General features: G+C 37.1%; 1 protein-coding gene across 4 annotated transcripts in view; it reads right to left on the bottom strand.

Annotated features, from left to right (window-relative positions):
* Nucleotides 1-1,039: 1,039 nt before the first annotated feature.
* LOC110464206 (caskin-1-like) overlaps nt 1,040-19,072 on the bottom strand; it is a 61,307-nt gene continuing 43,274 nt past the window's right edge. For 3 of the 4 annotated variants that reach the window (XM_021519301.1, XM_021519303.1, XM_021519304.1), the window contains 6 exons: nt 15,624-15,734; nt 12,262-12,363; nt 11,159-11,297; nt 5,788-7,752; nt 4,776-4,851; nt 1,040-3,850 (listed from right to left, as the gene is read on the bottom strand). In XM_021519301.1, coding sequence (XP_021374976.1) covers nt 3,751-3,850; nt 4,776-4,851; nt 5,788-7,752; nt 11,159-11,297; nt 12,262-12,363; nt 15,624-15,734 — 2,493 coding nt within the window. In that variant the 3' untranslated portion in view covers nt 1,040-3,750. The remainder of the gene's footprint in view (nt 3,851-4,775; nt 4,852-5,787; nt 7,753-11,158; nt 11,298-12,261; nt 12,364-15,623; nt 15,735-19,072) is intronic. The other variant, XM_021519302.1, reaches the window with a different exon arrangement.

Raw genomic sequence — 19,072 nt, 5'->3', positions numbered from 1 at the left:
GTATCATTGTATACAATGAATTACTGTACAGTAGTTTTGTATCATTGTATACAATGTATTACCGTACAGTAGTGTTGTATCATTGTTTACAATGTATTACTGTACAGTAGTTTTGTATCGTTGTATGTACAGTAGTGTTGTATCATTGTATGCAATGTATTACTGTTCAGTAGTGGTGCATCATTGTATACAATGTATTACTCTACAGTAGTGTTGTATCATTGTATATAATGTATTACTGTACAGTAGTGTTATATCATTGTATACAATGTATTACAGTACAGTCGTGTTGTATCATTGTATACAATGTATAACTGTTCAGTAGTGTTGAATCATAGTATAAAATGTATTACAGTACAGTAGTGTTGTATCATTGTATAGTAGTGTTGTATCATTGTATACAATGTATTACTGTACAGTAGTTTTGTATCGTTGTATACAATGTATAGCTGTTCAGTAGGGTTGTATCATTGTATACAAAGTATTACAGTACAGTAGTGTTGCATCATTGTATACAATGTATTACTGTACAGTAGTGTTGCATCATTGTATACAATGTATTACCATACAGTAGTGTTGGCTCATTGTATATATATAGTATTTAATCAGTTTTGTGGTTATCACTTCATTGTTACATAGCAATTACACAACCAGAATTTTGATTTCATCAGGCTCATGATCAACAACACTCACAATTTTAACACAACCTTAATTTATATTTTCATGTTACTAAATAATTTAAGACAGTTACCATATTTTACTTATGATAATAACAGGGGGTTTAATTCGAAGAAATGGGATAAAATGGAGGCAACATTAATTGTCAAATTTTAGACAGAAAGGACCCCAATAGCCATAATTGGCTTTACAAGGGTTGAGGGTGGGCTTCATAAGGACACAGGTTTATCAAAGGTAAATTATGGTAACGTTTCATCTGTAAGTTGCTAAAACTAACTCCTAACAACATATTTCTAATGCAATGCCAAATAACTTAAACGCACACTCTACTAAATAACTTTAACATTCATTGTATACAATTACAGGCTTAACTAAATCTCCAGGCTTAACTAAATCTACACTTAACCTGGTTCAACACAACTGGTGAATTGTTCCATCCACTATAAACACTCAGGTAAGTCTGTAGTTCTATAGTGTTATATCTGAAGCACAGGAAGTTGGACTAGATAACTGGTATGAGCACTCTTCAATTTTCATCATTTTTAGAATTACAGAAACTCATTTATGCAATGATAAGGGATTTTAAGAAGCATTGGGAGTTATTCTCACGTAAATATTACGTTTGTGAAACTTCAGTCCATATTTTTACCTGTAATGTTAATATTATACACATAACTCTTATAGACCAACGGTTAGACTATAATGAAGTATACTTCCGAGAGATCCAGTGAACACCATATTGTAATTCTTGTTCAATGCATTGATGATTTCAGCGACAAATTTTAATGAGACATCCATTCATCTATATATATATATAAATGGTCACATTCACTAATCACAACATGCACATCCTACAAATTGGCTATATAAGTACATGTACAATGTAGGTGAACATCAGACATGAGGTTAAAGTTTTACCACATTAACTGAGGTCATGAATATTCAACAGTGAAATCCTTTGAAAGGTAAACATTCACAAATACAAACTTATGTATAGATTAGAAAGAGAAAATATGATCATGCATTTTAAAAATTATTTAAAAATATTCAATATGCATTGTACATGGATCACTGCTGAATAGAAGGCAGTGAAAAGTAAAGGGTAGAGTACAGACTGACACAACCTAGGGCCATGATAAGTTACAGTGGTTATATTAGAGGACAGAGACTTCAAACAATAATAAAATATCTATATAGTCTTTACAAAAGTTTAACAGTAGTGTTAGCCATTTCTGTAAATATTTTTTTTTTTTAGACAACAGCACATCACACAGACTGTTTTCATTTGTTAATGTTCTATACTGTACATGATTGAAGAACTTTAGAAAAAAAATTGATAATGAAAAAACAAAAGTATCTAAAAAATGACATGAGGGTAGCTAAATGTATTCGTGTTGTAACATACTGCAATATGCTTGCTACAACGATCTTGTTCTATGAAGAGTTCTCGAAAGTTAGACAAGACTGCATTTGCAAACACATACAGATTTGTTAATTCATTTACTCTGAACTAGGTTTTTGAAAGAAAGTTTTCATTAATTTCTGATAATTCCTACAATGATGAGTTATCCCCCTTTGAAGTGACGGATTTGAAATGTAGGATTGTCCCCCTTTGATACCATTTGTTGTCTCCCCTTGATAGGTAGGGAATGTCAGAATGTTCATTTAATGCCCAATACCACAACATTAATATTCAAAAAATAATTTCTTGAAGGACTTAAAAAAGAAAGAAAAAAAATATAACCCTTGAGATAAAAGATTTAGAAAATATGAATTAATTTAAATGTATTCATACAAAGAAGTTTAAAATGCTGAAGAACATATATTTTACCACATAAATTCGCTGCAATAGCTATAGCTACTAGCCATTGACAGAAAAACAAAAAGAATGTATATACCACTGTTCAGATGAAATGAATAATCAAATAAATAACTTGGAAAATAGAAAACTGCATTAGCATCAAAACACAGACAGAAATATGCCAAATACAATTTTTACAGGGCAGTGCAAGTTCATATGAGGTGATGAAGTACATATACAAGAGGAAGCTACATAACGTCCCTGTTAAAGCTATGGTGAATCTTCATTCAAGGAAAGACAAAGAACGACAATAAATACTGATCAAATATGTCTTATATCACATCAAACATTGAACAGAGCGAATAAAGCTGGCAAGAACAGTGTCTGGAGGGTTCCAACAAACACACTATACACGTTAAACTGGCATTTTTGCAGTTCTTTTTTACAATGAACACAGTCCAGAAAGTCTATTTACAGAATGTAATATGTTGCTTTTGCCCGTATTTAGATCTCAATTAAACTTTCGCAAGCAGCTTTAATCAAAATTATTTTAAATTGCTACAATCTTTTCAATAATTCGCTACTTGAAACATACAATTTGCACATCACCTTTAAAGATTCCTAAATTGAGATTAAGAATTTAGAAAAAGACATTTTACCTAGAAGCACCTAAAATCACGAGCCAAGATCACCAATCGTTGACGTCGATGAGGTACCCTGGATTGTGTATTGATATGATAATTTATTTATTATCATTCATCCAATCAAATGTCTATCATTGATTTTTCTGTAGCCAATCAGCATTTGCAATCTGCTTCATCCTTCCGATCAATCAAATCTCTTGATGACAAGGTGGTTGAAGATACCTTTTTCCCATACATTAAAATTCCCTGTGTTTTCTATAACACACAATTATGATAGCATTTCGTTTAATTTGTTGACAGATGTAGACTTAGATGTAGGCTCCGTAAGTATATGGGTTAGATGAATATTGTCTTCCACACAGAAAACTTTAGTACGTATTTCCACATAATTCCACACAAGTTGTTCTCTGGTAATTTTTTCTCCTGATATAGAAGTAATAACACTGATGCTTGCTGAAATATCCGTGTTGTTACAAGGATACTGAACCGAAGACATCCAACAAGAGAATGACCGTCTTGCCTCACAGCACCAGGTATCTTCAGCCAATTTGGTAACTCTGTGTATTAAAGTGAGGGACAGCCATAGAGATGTCTTTTAATAACAATTGGATTGGTCAAACCACATGGTCAGTCCAGATTCATCTCCTCCTCCAGCATGGCGTCCAGCTCGTCGGTCAAGCCCTGTAACATGTTGTCTATGTCGTTCAGGACGTCGCCACCAGAAGGTCTGAAATAGACGAGAAAAACAGTCAGTGATTAGTCAACACAAGTACTGGTCAAGTTAAACTAGACTGGTCAGTTATTTCACAATCATACGGACACAGGTTATTTAATTTGGTCAGTGACACAAATGTTACCACATCAAGAAGAGTATAGGCAAAATTTGTTTATTCTGAATCATCAAACCATTCAAGAAAATGGAAACTTTTCATGCTTTTAATGTAACTTCAATACATAGTTTACAGTGTGTCAATATTTCTGTATGTACATATTTTTTGACAATCTTTTAAAAATGTCAATTTTGTGACATTTCCACTTTTGTATTATGGGCTAATCTGATGAGTAAAAACCATAATAAGGAGTTTTCACCTTTGTTTAAAATTGTTAGGTGTTTTTTTTAGAATAGCGTTGGTGATCATGATCAGCCATCTGTCCATTTCACCTAGTTTTATGTTTATTTCACAAACACCTGGTCAATGTCAAAAGTCTAGATTCACCTAGTTTTATGTTTATTTCACAAACACCTGGTCAATGTCAAAAGTCTAGATTCACCTAGTTTTATGTTTATTTCACAAACACCTGGTCAATGTCAAAAGTCTAGATTCTATCTCAACTAGACAAACAACTAGTAAGAAATGAATCATAGTTAGCTTTCAGATAGTCTCCTGGTGTATCTAAGCAATATTCACCTCAGCATTCTTCTCTTCAGCCATGGTGAATATTGCTCAGATAAAGCCTGTATATCAAGGATAAACCTCAAGTGAAGTCCATAACTGTGAAATGTCACACCAACATGGGATCAAAAACTGCCTCACCAAGTCAGCTGTCATTCCTTCGAACCAGGAATACCAATGAGAGCAGGTTACTATACAAATAGGCATAACTCTGCTTTCTCATGACAGATTGACCTTGACCAACACATTACTACTCACTTTGTTGTGTTTGGTGCTGAAAGAGTTCCCATGGATACCCCTGGTTTCTTCGGCACTGCTGGCTTCTTCATTTCTACAAGACAAAGATGTGCAAAAAATTCAAAATGAGTTTTGAAATAATATTAATATTGAATTTATCACTGAAGTAAACTTTTTGCAAAATACAGTTCCTTTTACGTTAATAATATCTTCCTTTTGATATTTGTTGTTTATATTGTTCTTGTAACTAATGTAAGTTTGAAATACATATTTAACATCTAAAAACAATCTTTGGAAACAGAACAATACTGTTCATCAAGGCACTGGATTTTATGAGTAACCTTGTGTCAAAAACAGCCCTTACAAGAACCTCAAATAACACGGATAGACAAAACAGATTCTTACTAACACCATTGGACAAATACAAGTACATTGTACTTTGTGTCTGTTGGATGAAACCAGGTGTTAAGTGTATTACTTTACTTACCCCTAGTGGATGTGACCGGGTGTTGTGTGTATTACTTATCCCTTGTGGATGTGACCAGGTGCTGTGTGTATTACTTACCCCTTGTGGATGTGACTAGGTGCTATTTGTATTACTTATCCCTTGTGGATGTGACCAGGTGCTGTGTGTATTACTTACCCCTGGTGGATGTGACTAGGTGCTGTGTGTATTACTTACCCCTGGTGGATGTGACCAGGTACTGTGTGTATTACTTACCCCTGGTGGATGTGACTAGGTGCTGTTTGTATTACTTACCCCTGGTGGATGTGACTAGGTGCTGTGTGTATTACTTACCCCTGGTGGATGTGACCAGGTAATGTGTGTATGACTTACCCCTGGTGGATGTGACCAGGTGCTGTGTGTATTACTTACCCCTGGTGGATGAGACTAGGTGCTGCTTGTATTACTTACCCCTGGTGGATGTGACCAGGTGATGTGTGTATGACTTACCCCTGGTGGATGTGACTAGGTGCTGTGTGTATGACTTACCCCTGGTGGATGTGACCAGGTGCTGTGTGTATTACTTACCCTTGTGGGATGTGACAGGATGGTGAGTAGCTGACACAGTGTGGGTGCCACTAGAGAGATGTTCAAACACGTATGAATTTTCCTGACCAAGCCCCTCAGAAATGAGCACAACAGAGGGTTTGGTCGTAGGTGTTCGCTGCTTTATTGTCCCAACATTTTCATTGGCAAATGGCAGCGTGTTGGATTCGACACTAGAAGTGGAGGTATTCAGGTCCAAGCTAGGATGAGAGTCTTTTATCCTTTCCCTAGCACTACCGATCTCACTGGGAACACTATGGATAAAGTGGGGAGGGTGACCACTATTCACGGATGAAACTTTTGGTGGAAGTGATGGTTTTGGATGAGACACTGTGGGGTGGACACGAGACACAGCCGGAGCCCCGCCCTGAACTATACCATGTGACTTTGGTGTCGGGGGCGGGGTCCCCTGGGCAGTCACAGACACTGTTGGTTGTGTTCTCAGTTTTACACCAAATGTACTTTCCACACTTGCCTCGTCTGCATTTGAATCCTCACTGACAGAAACAGTCTTGGCAGGGCTGAGAGTACTACTCACAACCGTACCCGGAGACATGCCATGTTCCACTTTAACTTTGCCCTGATGACGATACTCACTCCCCATACTGCTTTTCTCCTCCTTACTGGGAATCCCATAGTTATGCAGTTTGGGGGTGATAATATCCATAGCAACGGGAGGTGGGGGTGGGGGAAACTCCTCCCCGTCAGAACTACCCACCTCATCAGAATTGCACGATTCCCCACGCTTTCTTCCAAATCTCTCTGAAAGACTCTGAACACAATTTGCAAAAGCCTTTTCCTTTTTATGTGAACCTTGTTCTGGCTGGTTTCCGGTTGACTGGCTTTGAACGGCAGACTTAGGTATACTTCCAGCGAAGTGTGGGGACCTTGGCTCTTTGACCCCAAGGTCTGATCGTTGTGTGATGGAATTAGTCCGTTTTGGGGGTGGAGGAGGGGGAACCTTCCGGCTTTTACCACTAGGTGAGCCCTGTTGAGGAGAGTTCTGGGGCTGTGATGTCACTTCCTGTTGTGTTGAGACATAGATAGGATCAGTCACAGCATTGTTTTTGTTGACTTTATGATTCTGTGCTTTTGGTGAACTTGGTATCTCCTGCAGCTCAATCTTTTTGTGACAGGGTGACATGGAAGAGTGTATCTGAGGTTGATCGTAAATATGGTCCGACTTACGATGGCCTCCATTATGTGACGGACTTTGACACACATCCTGATTTTTTTCAATCTCATGCTTTTCAATGTCTATAATGTCCGGCGAACACTCACGACTAGTACGTTTAGTTTTCGCGATAATTTTAGCGACAGGTTTAGGTTTAATGGCTGCCTTAGGAACAACAGTTGCCACGGGTAATGATGCCTTGGGTGACCCCTGTATTATGTACATCATGTCATCACCGGTAGGTGTGGTCTCACGGTCCATACTGTCGGACAGTCGCTGGCCTGTAGCTGGAACCTGAAATGACTGGTAAGTGATTGTTTGACCACTCATGTCTCGGGACTCCTTCTGGTATGGCGCTGGGCCTGACTGAGATGATGACCGCTTGACCTGTATGGCCACAACGTCGGGCTGGTATGACGATGATGAACTACCACTGGGACTAGGCGGAAGGAAACAGGAGTCAGCGCTGCTCTCACTGCTGTGTCGGTTCCTAAAAGGTGACGATGTTGCTGACGAGAAGTCAACATTAGCATTATTGGAGTTCTCACTTGATGACGAGCGGCGTGGTTTATAGGGCATGCCTCCGGCCATTTCCTGACCATTGTATGATGATGACATGACCTCGCCACCTGACCATCTTGAGTTGTTGTTGGCCGGTGGCTCCAGTGCTTCACCAGATGAACGCTTATTGTTGTCCATGGTAGAGAGGCGTTTGGAACCCGACATGATCCTCTTTAGTCGCTCTATCGCCAGCATGATCTTTTTCTGGTGACCTGAAAATACACAACAGCACAGCTGCATTTAATCACAGGGAACTAGTGTATAATACCAACACCTCGGTCATACCCAAGTCACAAACATTGTATGACATCACATCAACAATTCATATTCGACAGGGCCAACAGGCTATGAGTAATAGAATCTGTCCCTATCTAAAGGGTAAGACAGAAAAGTACCAACTCAAAGGGTAAGATTCTTAATTGTCTAGCCTGAGGCTTTGCCCAAGGCCAGACATTTAAGAATCTTATCCCGAGGGTTGAGATTTTTCTTAATCCTAATCTGGGGAAAGATGATTTTTCTTCATGAAATGCAAACATTGATTGCATTACTTCCAAAAAATCTGAGCTATCTTCTGTGTTCTGCTATAACTGGCATGACGTCATAGAATTATTATGACAGGGGAATCCCCCCTTATTTACTTATATGGTAAGCAGAAATATCTTTCCCTGACTGAAAGTGTGGACATTTCTGTTTAATGGGGGAGAAAAAAAGAATCATTCTCTCCCCTTGGGTTGAGAACGTGTATCACATCTCACAGAGAAAGATTGTTAGGTTACCAAACAGCAAGCCGTATTGGCTGTTGTAGAGGCACCAACAATTAGATAGACACTGGAAAGTAAAGAAAAGGAATGATGTTAAACAATATCCCAGACTATTTCCTCTGATTACGAGATGTTGTTATTCTTGTCCATAAAATCGCCAACAGGTTATTCCTTAAATACTGTATCCAGGGAAATGTTTGCCGCAGTTTAAATTTGTCCTTTTCGCCCTCCCTCAATGCTGGCAAATTTACCTTGACAGCGAATTTTAGTACACAACATGCAATATATAGTAATTATAGTGGAGGGTGAAACTAACATTGGGCAACATGGATTTTATCCTGAAAAGGGTGAATATTTAACTGGACGAAAGTTTCTCGGTATACAGTACATCAAGTACTCGGAATAGAACTTTGACCATAGCGATCTGTTTAAAAATATACTATTTCATAATTTTTATAAACAAAGCAGATATGAAGTGACCTCACATAAAAAGCTACATAATTACATATTAAATTACACGTACTCCACCAAAAATTGAACCTGTAAACTTGGACCCTCATCCAAATCCACCAGAAATCTGGCAACAAATTGAATTACAAACTATTTCCCAAGGTGCTGCTCCGGGAGATATATGAAGTTATCGAAGAGCATTGCTACATTGATCCATCACATACTTGTATGTGTGGGAAGAATATATACAGAGATCTCCAAAGTCTACATCAAATTTTATTCAAAATTCATGTGAACCTACCCTACCAGAAATAAAAGGCAGACAGTATTGCTGTGGTTGCCATGGCTACTGAAAGGTGATAGACTATATCCGACTTAAAGTCAGCAAAACTACAGCAGAATAGACTATGGGGAGTGACAACTACTTCAATGGGTATTTGAACATGTTTCAGCTATTTTATGGCGTAAACCAGACACATATTCTGTCTAATATTGAACTGTCCAATATCTACACTCGAACATTACCCACCACTTTTTCCCAAAAAATAAATAGTTCCCCCCTAAATAGAATATGAACTTCTCAATAGTGTTCCTCATTTTATTTGCGACATCCTGTACTGCCAAAATATTTCAAATATCATTCTCCTTTCTTTTTTCTTAAATCTGTTATGTTTCCTTCTATGTAATGCCAAACCTCCTTTTAATACCACAAGTTTGCTTGACAAATGCTAGCATTAAAACAAGCATTTTGTGTATTGCCTTTTAAAAATGGAAAATTCCTCCCCAATGGAATTTCTTTATTTGAAAAAAAAATCCATTCCTCTTTTTAAACTATTTTGTACGTGAATTGTTTAAAAACAATTTCCCAGTGAAGTTAAAATGTTTTTAAAAGCTTTTTTCTTCAAATGTAACAAAAGCATTATGTTTGAAACACATTTAAATAAATTATTGTGAATCAATTTTGTTTTCATCCGACTGATTTATGAGATGATTTTGAAACGATCTAGGCTTAGCCCTTACGTAACAAGAACATTTTTTGCAGCCATTTCGCGATTACACCTGACACAAAATCACTCTACCAATTTCAATACATTGTTCAATTTGAAAGCGCAAAATGGAGCCAACCCAAAATGTCTTCAGTTCCTATTGATTCATGTGTGGCCATTTTTTCTGTATCCTACTGGGAGAGAAAGTGGAATTGATGATCACTATGGAAACGGGAACAGTCTGTCAGGCACCATAATGGAGGAAGCCTTTTGGCCACAGAGTTGTCAAATCTAACGCGGTCTCTTCTCTGTTCAGACCTCTCTTCATGGTTTCAAAACTTTTTTTTTTTTAATTTGCTCTCAATAGTTTGTGCTTGATTCAGAAATGTTTTTACTGAACACAAAAAACATGCCAATCTGTTTCGCTGTGTGTGTGGAAAGGATACACACCATTCCTTGAAAGTTAAGATGCTTGAATTCTACATAGAAAATATTCAAATTGTGATAAATTTCCTCATTCCAAAAGAGAAGAGAAGACATTTTTTTTAAGTGTTTCAGTCTAAATTCTATCTCTCTCAAAAAAACCCAACAACCACAAAACAATTAAGGCATTTTTCATTTCAACACATTGTATGATTTTGAAAACTAAAAAATTCTCCTTAAATTTTGCTGCCATTTCATAACTCTTTATTATGACATCATCAGATTGATATGTTGGCCCATTTCAAGATTTATCATTGCGATTATGAGAATTTAGAATGATTTGCACATCAATCACAGCCTTGGACGAGTAATTCTGTGCTTCAAATAGAGTCTTGAGATGAGTTAATATAACAGTATTCAGCACCTATAACAAACATTCTCATGATGTCAATATTTTGTCATAATTTCAACAGTTAAACAACATGGCAGCCAAAGATACTTGCCCATGGTGCTTTGGATTTATTGAAAAATCATCCCTGAAACCATGTCTTGCCACCATAAATCAAGATATTTCGGATGTGTTTTTCTATTTTAGATTTATGTAGTATTTGGTTTAAAAATGCCAAATTTAACAAACAAAATTATCCCATCACCCATCATTTAACAACACAAAGTAATTTCAAAACTGAAGAAAGACCATTAATTACTAGGAAATTAACCAAGTTTTCTATCCTGAAGGTATCCCATTATTCTAGAAGGATTGCTGTATTTGGCTACATACATTTGCTAATATTAAATATATTCCAATATTTTTCATGTCAAGTGTTCTGAGGGTTGCTTTTAAAAGCTAATGGGAATTGAGAGACAATAATGAAAAGCAGATAAAAAAAGGAACTATAGGCCATGAAAAGTGCTTCGATGGAGGTCACCCATGTAACTAAATTAACGGCACTGTAAACCTGAGGGCCTGTTTTTTGCCTTTAAGGGTGTAGCCATACCAAGTTTCTGGATGCCGATCTCCTCCAGGTCTTCCCAGGTGATGTCGGTGACATAGTCCACGTTAGCGTAGCCCTGGTTTACTAGTGTGGCGTGGTACTGCTCCAGATTCAATAGGTGCAACCATTCCATAACTGACATCTGTGAAGGAATAACATTATAGTACATAAACATTGTACTGGGATGTTTGTTAATGGTCTAAATTAAGTGATCAATACAGTGTAAACCTTTTTTATTCAATATTTCAGATTGACAAAAAAAGAAGATGAATTTTTGCCTTTATTACTTGTAATATAAGCTTCTATACCAATCTGTTCACAGGATTAAATTTATGGCAAGAAATGTAGCATGTATGTCACATGTAGTACAGAATTATTGCTCAGTACTTCACTTCTATACCATCTCTATGGCTAAATACCTGATAATAGATTTTCAGCAAAGTAAAGTGCAATTTATAATTGCATATCTATTATAGAATTATAGCCTAGAACATCACTTATACAATTACATCGTAGTACTTCACATCAATTCTAGAATTAAAACCTAGCGCATCACATTTATTTTTGTTTACCGGTATTTAAACACTATGCCCTTGCTAATTCAATCATTGCAAAAACGTGGTTGTCGGGGCACATGCAACGAAAGGGCAGAGTTTAGAAAGAACATAATGGGCAGATTTATAACTGAAATTACAGCAGTGGATCACTGTTTTTGGTGGCAAATTAGAAAATGAAGTGAAAATCAATAATTTGGTGCATAGAGGCATATCTGTCGCACAAAGTATAGATCGCGATTTGCACCTGTACATTATCAGATACAGCTCAAAATCAATCACAAATTCACCATTATCTGCTGAATCTAGGTCAGAACAAAATGACATCGAAATCCTATTATTGCATTTTTGCCAGTTTACTGGGCTTGCATGACATGCTTTTCAAAGCCAAATGAAGATATTTATGCCGTTATTCTAGCAGTTAGTTTCTTCAAGCTTTGAATCAATAGTGATTAATTTAGGTAAAACAGAGAAAGCCACCGAGTGGCAGCGTTGTAATGGTGCATCATGCCACCGAGTGGCACCGTTGTAATGGTGCACCATCACACTCACTGGTTTATGGTCCGGGATTCCATCGTGGATGTTGAGGCGAGCTATCTCAGCCTTGAGCCGTTTTCTGTGGCCTGGTTTCGTTATTCCTATAGCCGTCAGATCCTACGGAGTAAAATTTAAGGTGATAATAAAACATATAACTGTAACAGTATCAGTGGTGATACGAAGGTTATGACCTTGTTTTTAAAAGTCACTTATAAAAAGCATTACCTTTATAGTTTCTATCTAAACTCAAGCATTGAAAATAATTTAATTTGTTCTTGTATTTGGGACCAAATATCTACTAATGAAATTCTGCTCTATTCTTTTATTCTAGCATAAATCCCATGAAACTCCAAGGTGAATATGTCACTCATGACCTTGATGTTTGAACGTGTATCTAAACATCAATGTCAATTTTACCTTGGACATTTCTTTTGTTCAAAACAAAATATGTCTTACACCAATGCAAGTTTTGTTCAGCATTTTCACTTACAAAGCGTCATACCTATTCCACTGGGTGCATGCTTTGTACAGGTGTTAAGGTAAGTCTGCATTGTACAGGTGTTAAGGTAAGTCTGCATTGTACAGGTGTTAAGGTAAGTCTGCATTGTACAGGTGTTAAGGTAAGTCTGCATTGCCTACTATCACTGTATATAACAATCAAACCATTTACCTTTCTGTTGTTGCAAGAAATAAAGTATTTTCTATTTTTTTTAAACCGATGGCAATTATTTTGAGACAATTAAACTACCAGGTAAGCGAGTTTGCACCACTCGTAAATGTTCAGCATGTCTCCAATGTTGAATCGTAAATAAAGATATTTGAAAAAATATACTTAAAAACAAGGAGGGCGTGATATTTGATAAAACAGCAAAAATTCAAAATTGTCAGAAATAATCAGACAACTTATGGCAATGGTGGTGTCGGTATCATCTGTTCTGATAGCAAGTCACATGACATGATTGAATTTCCCTGATAGCAAGTCACATGACGGCCTACTTCCTGTTGTCAGCTGACAGTAACTAGATATAAGATACACCCTGTTTCTCATTAAATGATAATAAATGTTTATAAATATTTATACAAAATGTAATTTAATTACCGTAGAAATATGAGTAGAATTTGGCACCAGATAAGGAGATATATATAAATATATAGCTTTAACCTCAACAAATCTGAACTTGACATTCATTCTGCAGACAAACTAATATGCCAATTACATCTCAATGAGTGTACATGGCGAAACCAGAAACTGATATATCTATTTTTCTAATCGCTACATTTCAAAACAGATAATACAGATATTCTATAATTTAACAAGGGTTTCTGCACCTTTTAAAAGAAGAAAATATATTGCATCTGAGAAATCAGGAAAAGAAAATTCATATAAGACATGATTAAATCAAAATAAATTTGTGAAATAATTTAGGTATCTATCTTTCAAAAAGAGGACAGACAATACATTGCATATGAGAATCTTAAGAAGAGATAATTTAAATCAATCAAATGACCTTGATACATTTGTGAAAGAATTTTCACTACTGAATTCTGCTTTAAGAATTGAAACCTTCCATATCATTGTTTTTCGAAAAATATCAGAATTTAAATAAAGCCATTATTTGATATGAATGACTGCATTGTCCAACAGGATAAGCCTCAATAGCCACAAGTTTCTGATCCATCATAATTACATTGTCAACAGTCCACATAGCAATACTTTACTGTCAACAGTCCACATAGCAATACTTTACTGTCAACAGTCCACAAAGCAATATTTTACTGTCAACAGTCCACATAGCAATACTTTACTGTCAACAGTCCACATAGCAATATTTTACTGTCAACAGTCCACTTATCAATATTTTACCAAGTTTTATCATTGAAAATTTTACTGAAAATGATACATTTCTTCTGAACTAAAAAATATTTATTTTGCAGTATTTTTTTATTCAAAATTCTTGTACAGTACCACTCTTTTTCCTTAAACATACACGAGACGAAGAAAGACGAAAAGCGATTTTTGATCCAAACAGTTGCAATTAGCAGCTTTGTGCAGGGACCTTCACTCTCTCTTTGTAAAGAAACAGGTGATTGATGGAATTACTTCCAAGGACTCGAACATAAGCGTCTTAATCTCATACTCTTAAAATAGCCAGTCCTCGTTCATTCATGCAGTCAGCACTAGTTAACCTTTTTTTCCTTAATCCATAAAGAGATTTTAAGCCCAAGTTCTCTTAGTATCCCAGTTTTTGTCTGTTTGTGAATTAGTGTCCTTGCAGAGCAAAGGTCATAAATAGTTACGGTCTGAGGAAACAGCTCAAAAGAAAGACTATAGGGAAGAAAGAAAAGGAAACAAAATATCCAAAGTGTTGCCTCTAATGACATGCAGTGCGACAAAATATTCCTATTCTTTCCCTGAACTGCACAGGACTAGTATCTCCCTGATCCAGCTGTTCAATAATCTAGCTACATTTAAATTTACTGTAAAGGAAAATACAGTCAAATCTGCTAGAGAAACCACCTCTACAAAAGGAACCTTTGAAACAACTGAACCTGTATCAAGAGACCAGCTGTAATAAACAACCTTTTTCTGTACTTCCCGAGATGGTCTATGAGTACAGGCTTGATTGTCTATGGATTATTAAGGTTCCACATTTCACATAGGGTCGTCAAAATTCCATTGAACAAAAACACAGTGAGCTGGGCTCCACTAGATATACCCCCATCTCAGCCAAAATGAACAAAGTGAGCTGGGCTCCACTAGATATACCCCCATCTCAGCCAAAATGGTCACTGAGCTGGGCTCCACTAGATATTCCCCATCTCAGCCAAAATAGTCAGTGAGCTGGGCTCCACTAGATATACCCCCATCTCAGCCAAAATGGTCACTGAGCTGGGCTCCACTAGATATACCCCATCTCAGCCAAAATGGTCAGTGAGCTGGGCTCCACTAGATATACCCCCATATCAGTGAGCTAGGCTCTACTAGATATACACCCATCTCAGCCAAAATGGTCAGTGAGCTTGGCTCCACTAGATATACCCCGATCTCAGCCAAAATGGTCAGTGAGCTGGGCTCCACTAGATATACCCCCATCTCAGCCAAAATGGTCAGTGAGACATTTGACCCCTTTACCCGTCTAGATGACCACCAAAATCTAATCTGACATAGAACTGGACAATACCATACTATGATGCAAGCATAAACTGAATTTCCAGAGAGGCTCATAGTAGGGAAGCAATGAATGATAAGACAGAATGACAATGCTATTTTGCAAAATAAAATATGTTTAAATAAAAAAAAGCTATTAGTAAATATCCCCTTCCTTACAACACTTTGGAGTGTAGCTATTGAAACTTGAGTTATGTAATCATCTCACCTCTGGAGTCATACGAGATATCGTTGGCATGTCATAGCCCGCCTGCAAAAAGTTGCCATGGTAATCTTCAAAGCGCAGATCTCGAAGCCAGCAGCGCAAGACTTCATGATCCTGTGTATGACAAAAGGACATGAATTTAGTACTACGTATATTAACATAAAACCTATCACACCACACAGGTTTTATTTGTAGGATATAGATCCCTACAGTTTGACAACTGATTGAATCATGAAATACAGTCATTCTGTTAAACTTTGTGAATATATATAGGTATATGTTTCGCACTTGCGCTTCAAACAAATCTACTGTGAAATGTTCAACTTCCTAGATGAGTGAACTCTAGAAGACATTTGTCCATTGTTTTAATGTTTATTACTCAATTTAATTTACATCAATTTTGCCTATTACGATCACTGTATAGTTTTGGAGGATAGGACAGGTGAGGAAGGGGAGGGAGAAGAATGAGCTGCCAGGAAAAAAAGAGTTATTCCTGATGTGTTTACTGCTCAACCACAACCACCGACTTCCACCCTCCATTCCCACAGCATGTTACAAACAACAGAGAACCTATCGATTAACAGGGTGGCCATCTGGTGGCCCACAGGTAATTGATGGAGGGGCTATCCTTACAAACTCCCTACAATCAAGTACCATGCAAATGAGATGCCGATTTTCTAGTGGAATAAATGGAGAAACCATACATATTGCCCCACTAGGTTAAGACAAACCTAGACTGTTCACCTACCATAGTTATCCTATCATAGCCCTTACTGATGATTATAACGGTCTCACTAGACCGGAGTATTCACCTACCGTAGTTATCATATTATAGCCCTTACTGATGATTATAACGGTCCCACTAGACCGGAGTATTCACCTACCGTAGTTATCCTATTATAGCCCTTACTGATGATTTTAACTATCTCACTAGACCGGAGTATTCACCTACCGTAGTTATCCTATTATAGTCCTTACTGATGATTTTAACTGTCTCACTAGACCGGAGTATTCACCTACCGTAGTTATCCTATTATAGCCCTTACTGATGATTTTAACTATCTCACTAGACCGGAGTATTCACCTACCGGAGTTATCCTATTATAGTCCTTACTGATGATTATAACGGTCCCACTAGACCGGAGTATTCACCTACCGTAGTTATCCTATTATAGCCCTTACTGATGATTTTAACTATCTCACTAGACCGGAGTATTCACCTACCGTAGTTATCCTATCATAGCCCTTACTTGATGATTATAACTGTCTCACTAGACCGGAGTATTCACCTACCGTAGTTATCCAATGATAGCCCTTACTGATGATTTTAACTATCTCACTAGACCGGAGTATTCACCTACCGTAGTTATCCTATTATAGTCCTTACTGATGATTTTAACTGTCTCACTAGACCGGAGTATTCCCCTACCGTAGTTATCCTATTATAGTCCTTACTGATGATTTTAACTGTCTCACTAGACCGGAGTATTCCCCTACCGTAGTTATCCTATTATAGTCCTTTCTGATGATTTTAACTATCTCACTAGACCGAAGTATTCACCCACCATAGTTGTCCTTTAATAGCCCATACTGATGATTTTAACTATCTCACTAGACCGGAGTATTCACCTACCGTAGTTATCCATACTGATGATTTTAACTATCTCACTAGACTGGAGTATTCACCTACCGTAGTTATCCTATTATAGCCCTTATTTGATGATTTTAACTATCTCACTAGACCGGAGTATTCACCTACCGTAGTTATCCTATTATAGCCCTTATTTGATGATTTTAACTATCTCACTAGACTGGAGTATTCCCCTACCGTAGTTATCCTTTGATAGCCCATACTGATGATTTTAACTATCTCACTAGACCGAAGTATTCACCTACCGTAGTTATCCTTTGATAGCCCATACTGATGATTTTAACTATCTCACTAGACCGAAGTATTCACCTACCATAGTTGTCCTTTAATAGCCCATACTGATGATTTTAACTCTTACATACCCATAATATGTACATACTTTTCTCCATTAGTTCACATAGAATTTTTGTTGTTTCTTTTTCTTTTTTAATAATCTACTTGAACTCTTTCCCAATTTGCTATGATTGATCAAAGTCTCAGAAAACACATTCACATGAATTCTTTCCTTTTCTTGTACATTTACTTTTAAAATAATTGTATATGAGTAATGGGATGGATACCATTATTAACATAATACTAAAAGCTATGGGCACAGGTTAGTGACAAGTGGGGCTCCTTCATCTCGACACATTTTCCTCAAACAATGGTATGTATTTTCCCAGAACCTACGAGATATGAAGTGCTGTTTATCCCCTTCCAAAGATGTATTCCCAATCCCATCAATAAAGTGGTATAGGATTCTGATAGATGGCAGTGGTCACTGTATCAGTAAAGTTATAAGCCCCTGGCAGCTTTGTCCCTGTATGGTGCACCATGCTGGTGGCATAGTTGTCTAAGAAAACCAACTAGACAAATTCTGCATCTGAAACTTTACGATAAGCATTCAAGCTGTATTTTCAAAATCCCTGGAGGTGCCCATTGTCAAATATGGTAGTCAAGATCCGTCCTCCCAGTTTTATGCATAAACATGTATAATTTTGTTTTTGAAATGTTGCTTCTGTTTAAATTACTTTTGTGCATGGTTCATGACTTTACAAATTGATAATATTAAAGCAAGATGAAACAGCTTTATTCAATAGGTAGCGAGTTAAAATCTGTCATCCCCGAGGAATTATCCCCGTAACTACGTAATTATACGGGTAATTATAGGTGTAATACCAGTATGTGGGTTACCGTCTGTGTTACATTAATACTGGGGATGTTTAGGTCAATATTTCATGATAAGGTGTTGTGTGAGTGATTCACAATGCTAGTGCACAACCTTGTATATCTCTACCTGTTCGTATTGACACCATCATGGGAAACTTCTCAAATCTATATCGTTTTAACAATGACATTATAGGGCAAAGGATATATCATGGATATATATGGGAAAATTATTTTTGACCCCAGTAATTCATGGTAACCCTCAGTTATTTAGTTACACAATCCCCTATTGGTAAGATATATCTACATTTTGTACAGGATAAACCCACACCCTCCCTACACTTCGGAGTGCCCTCCCTTATCTGAAACTCCTCCCTCCACTGTGAAGCTCATTCTTCCACTCTGAAGGCCCTTCCTCCTGAGAGGGTTTCCCTTCAAAATTCAATTAAATTCAATGTTTTAAGACCCCTCCCTCCTTGATACAACCCACCACTTCTATCCCCCGTCTTACTGGACAAGGCCACTTCCCCAAACTTACTGGACTAGGCCCCTCCCCCATACTTACTGGACTAGGCCCCCTCCCCCATACTAACTGAATTAGGCCCCTCCCCCATACTAACTGAATTAGGCCCCTCCTCCATACTAACTGAACTAG

The sequence above is a fragment of the Mizuhopecten yessoensis genome, unplaced genomic scaffold (assembly GCF_002113885.1).
Source record: "Mizuhopecten yessoensis strain PY_sf001 unplaced genomic scaffold, ASM211388v2 scaffold10971, whole genome shotgun sequence".
Taxonomy (NCBI): domain Eukaryota; kingdom Metazoa; phylum Mollusca; class Bivalvia; order Pectinida; family Pectinidae; genus Mizuhopecten; species Mizuhopecten yessoensis.
This window is presented reverse-complemented; position numbering and strand designations above follow the sequence as displayed.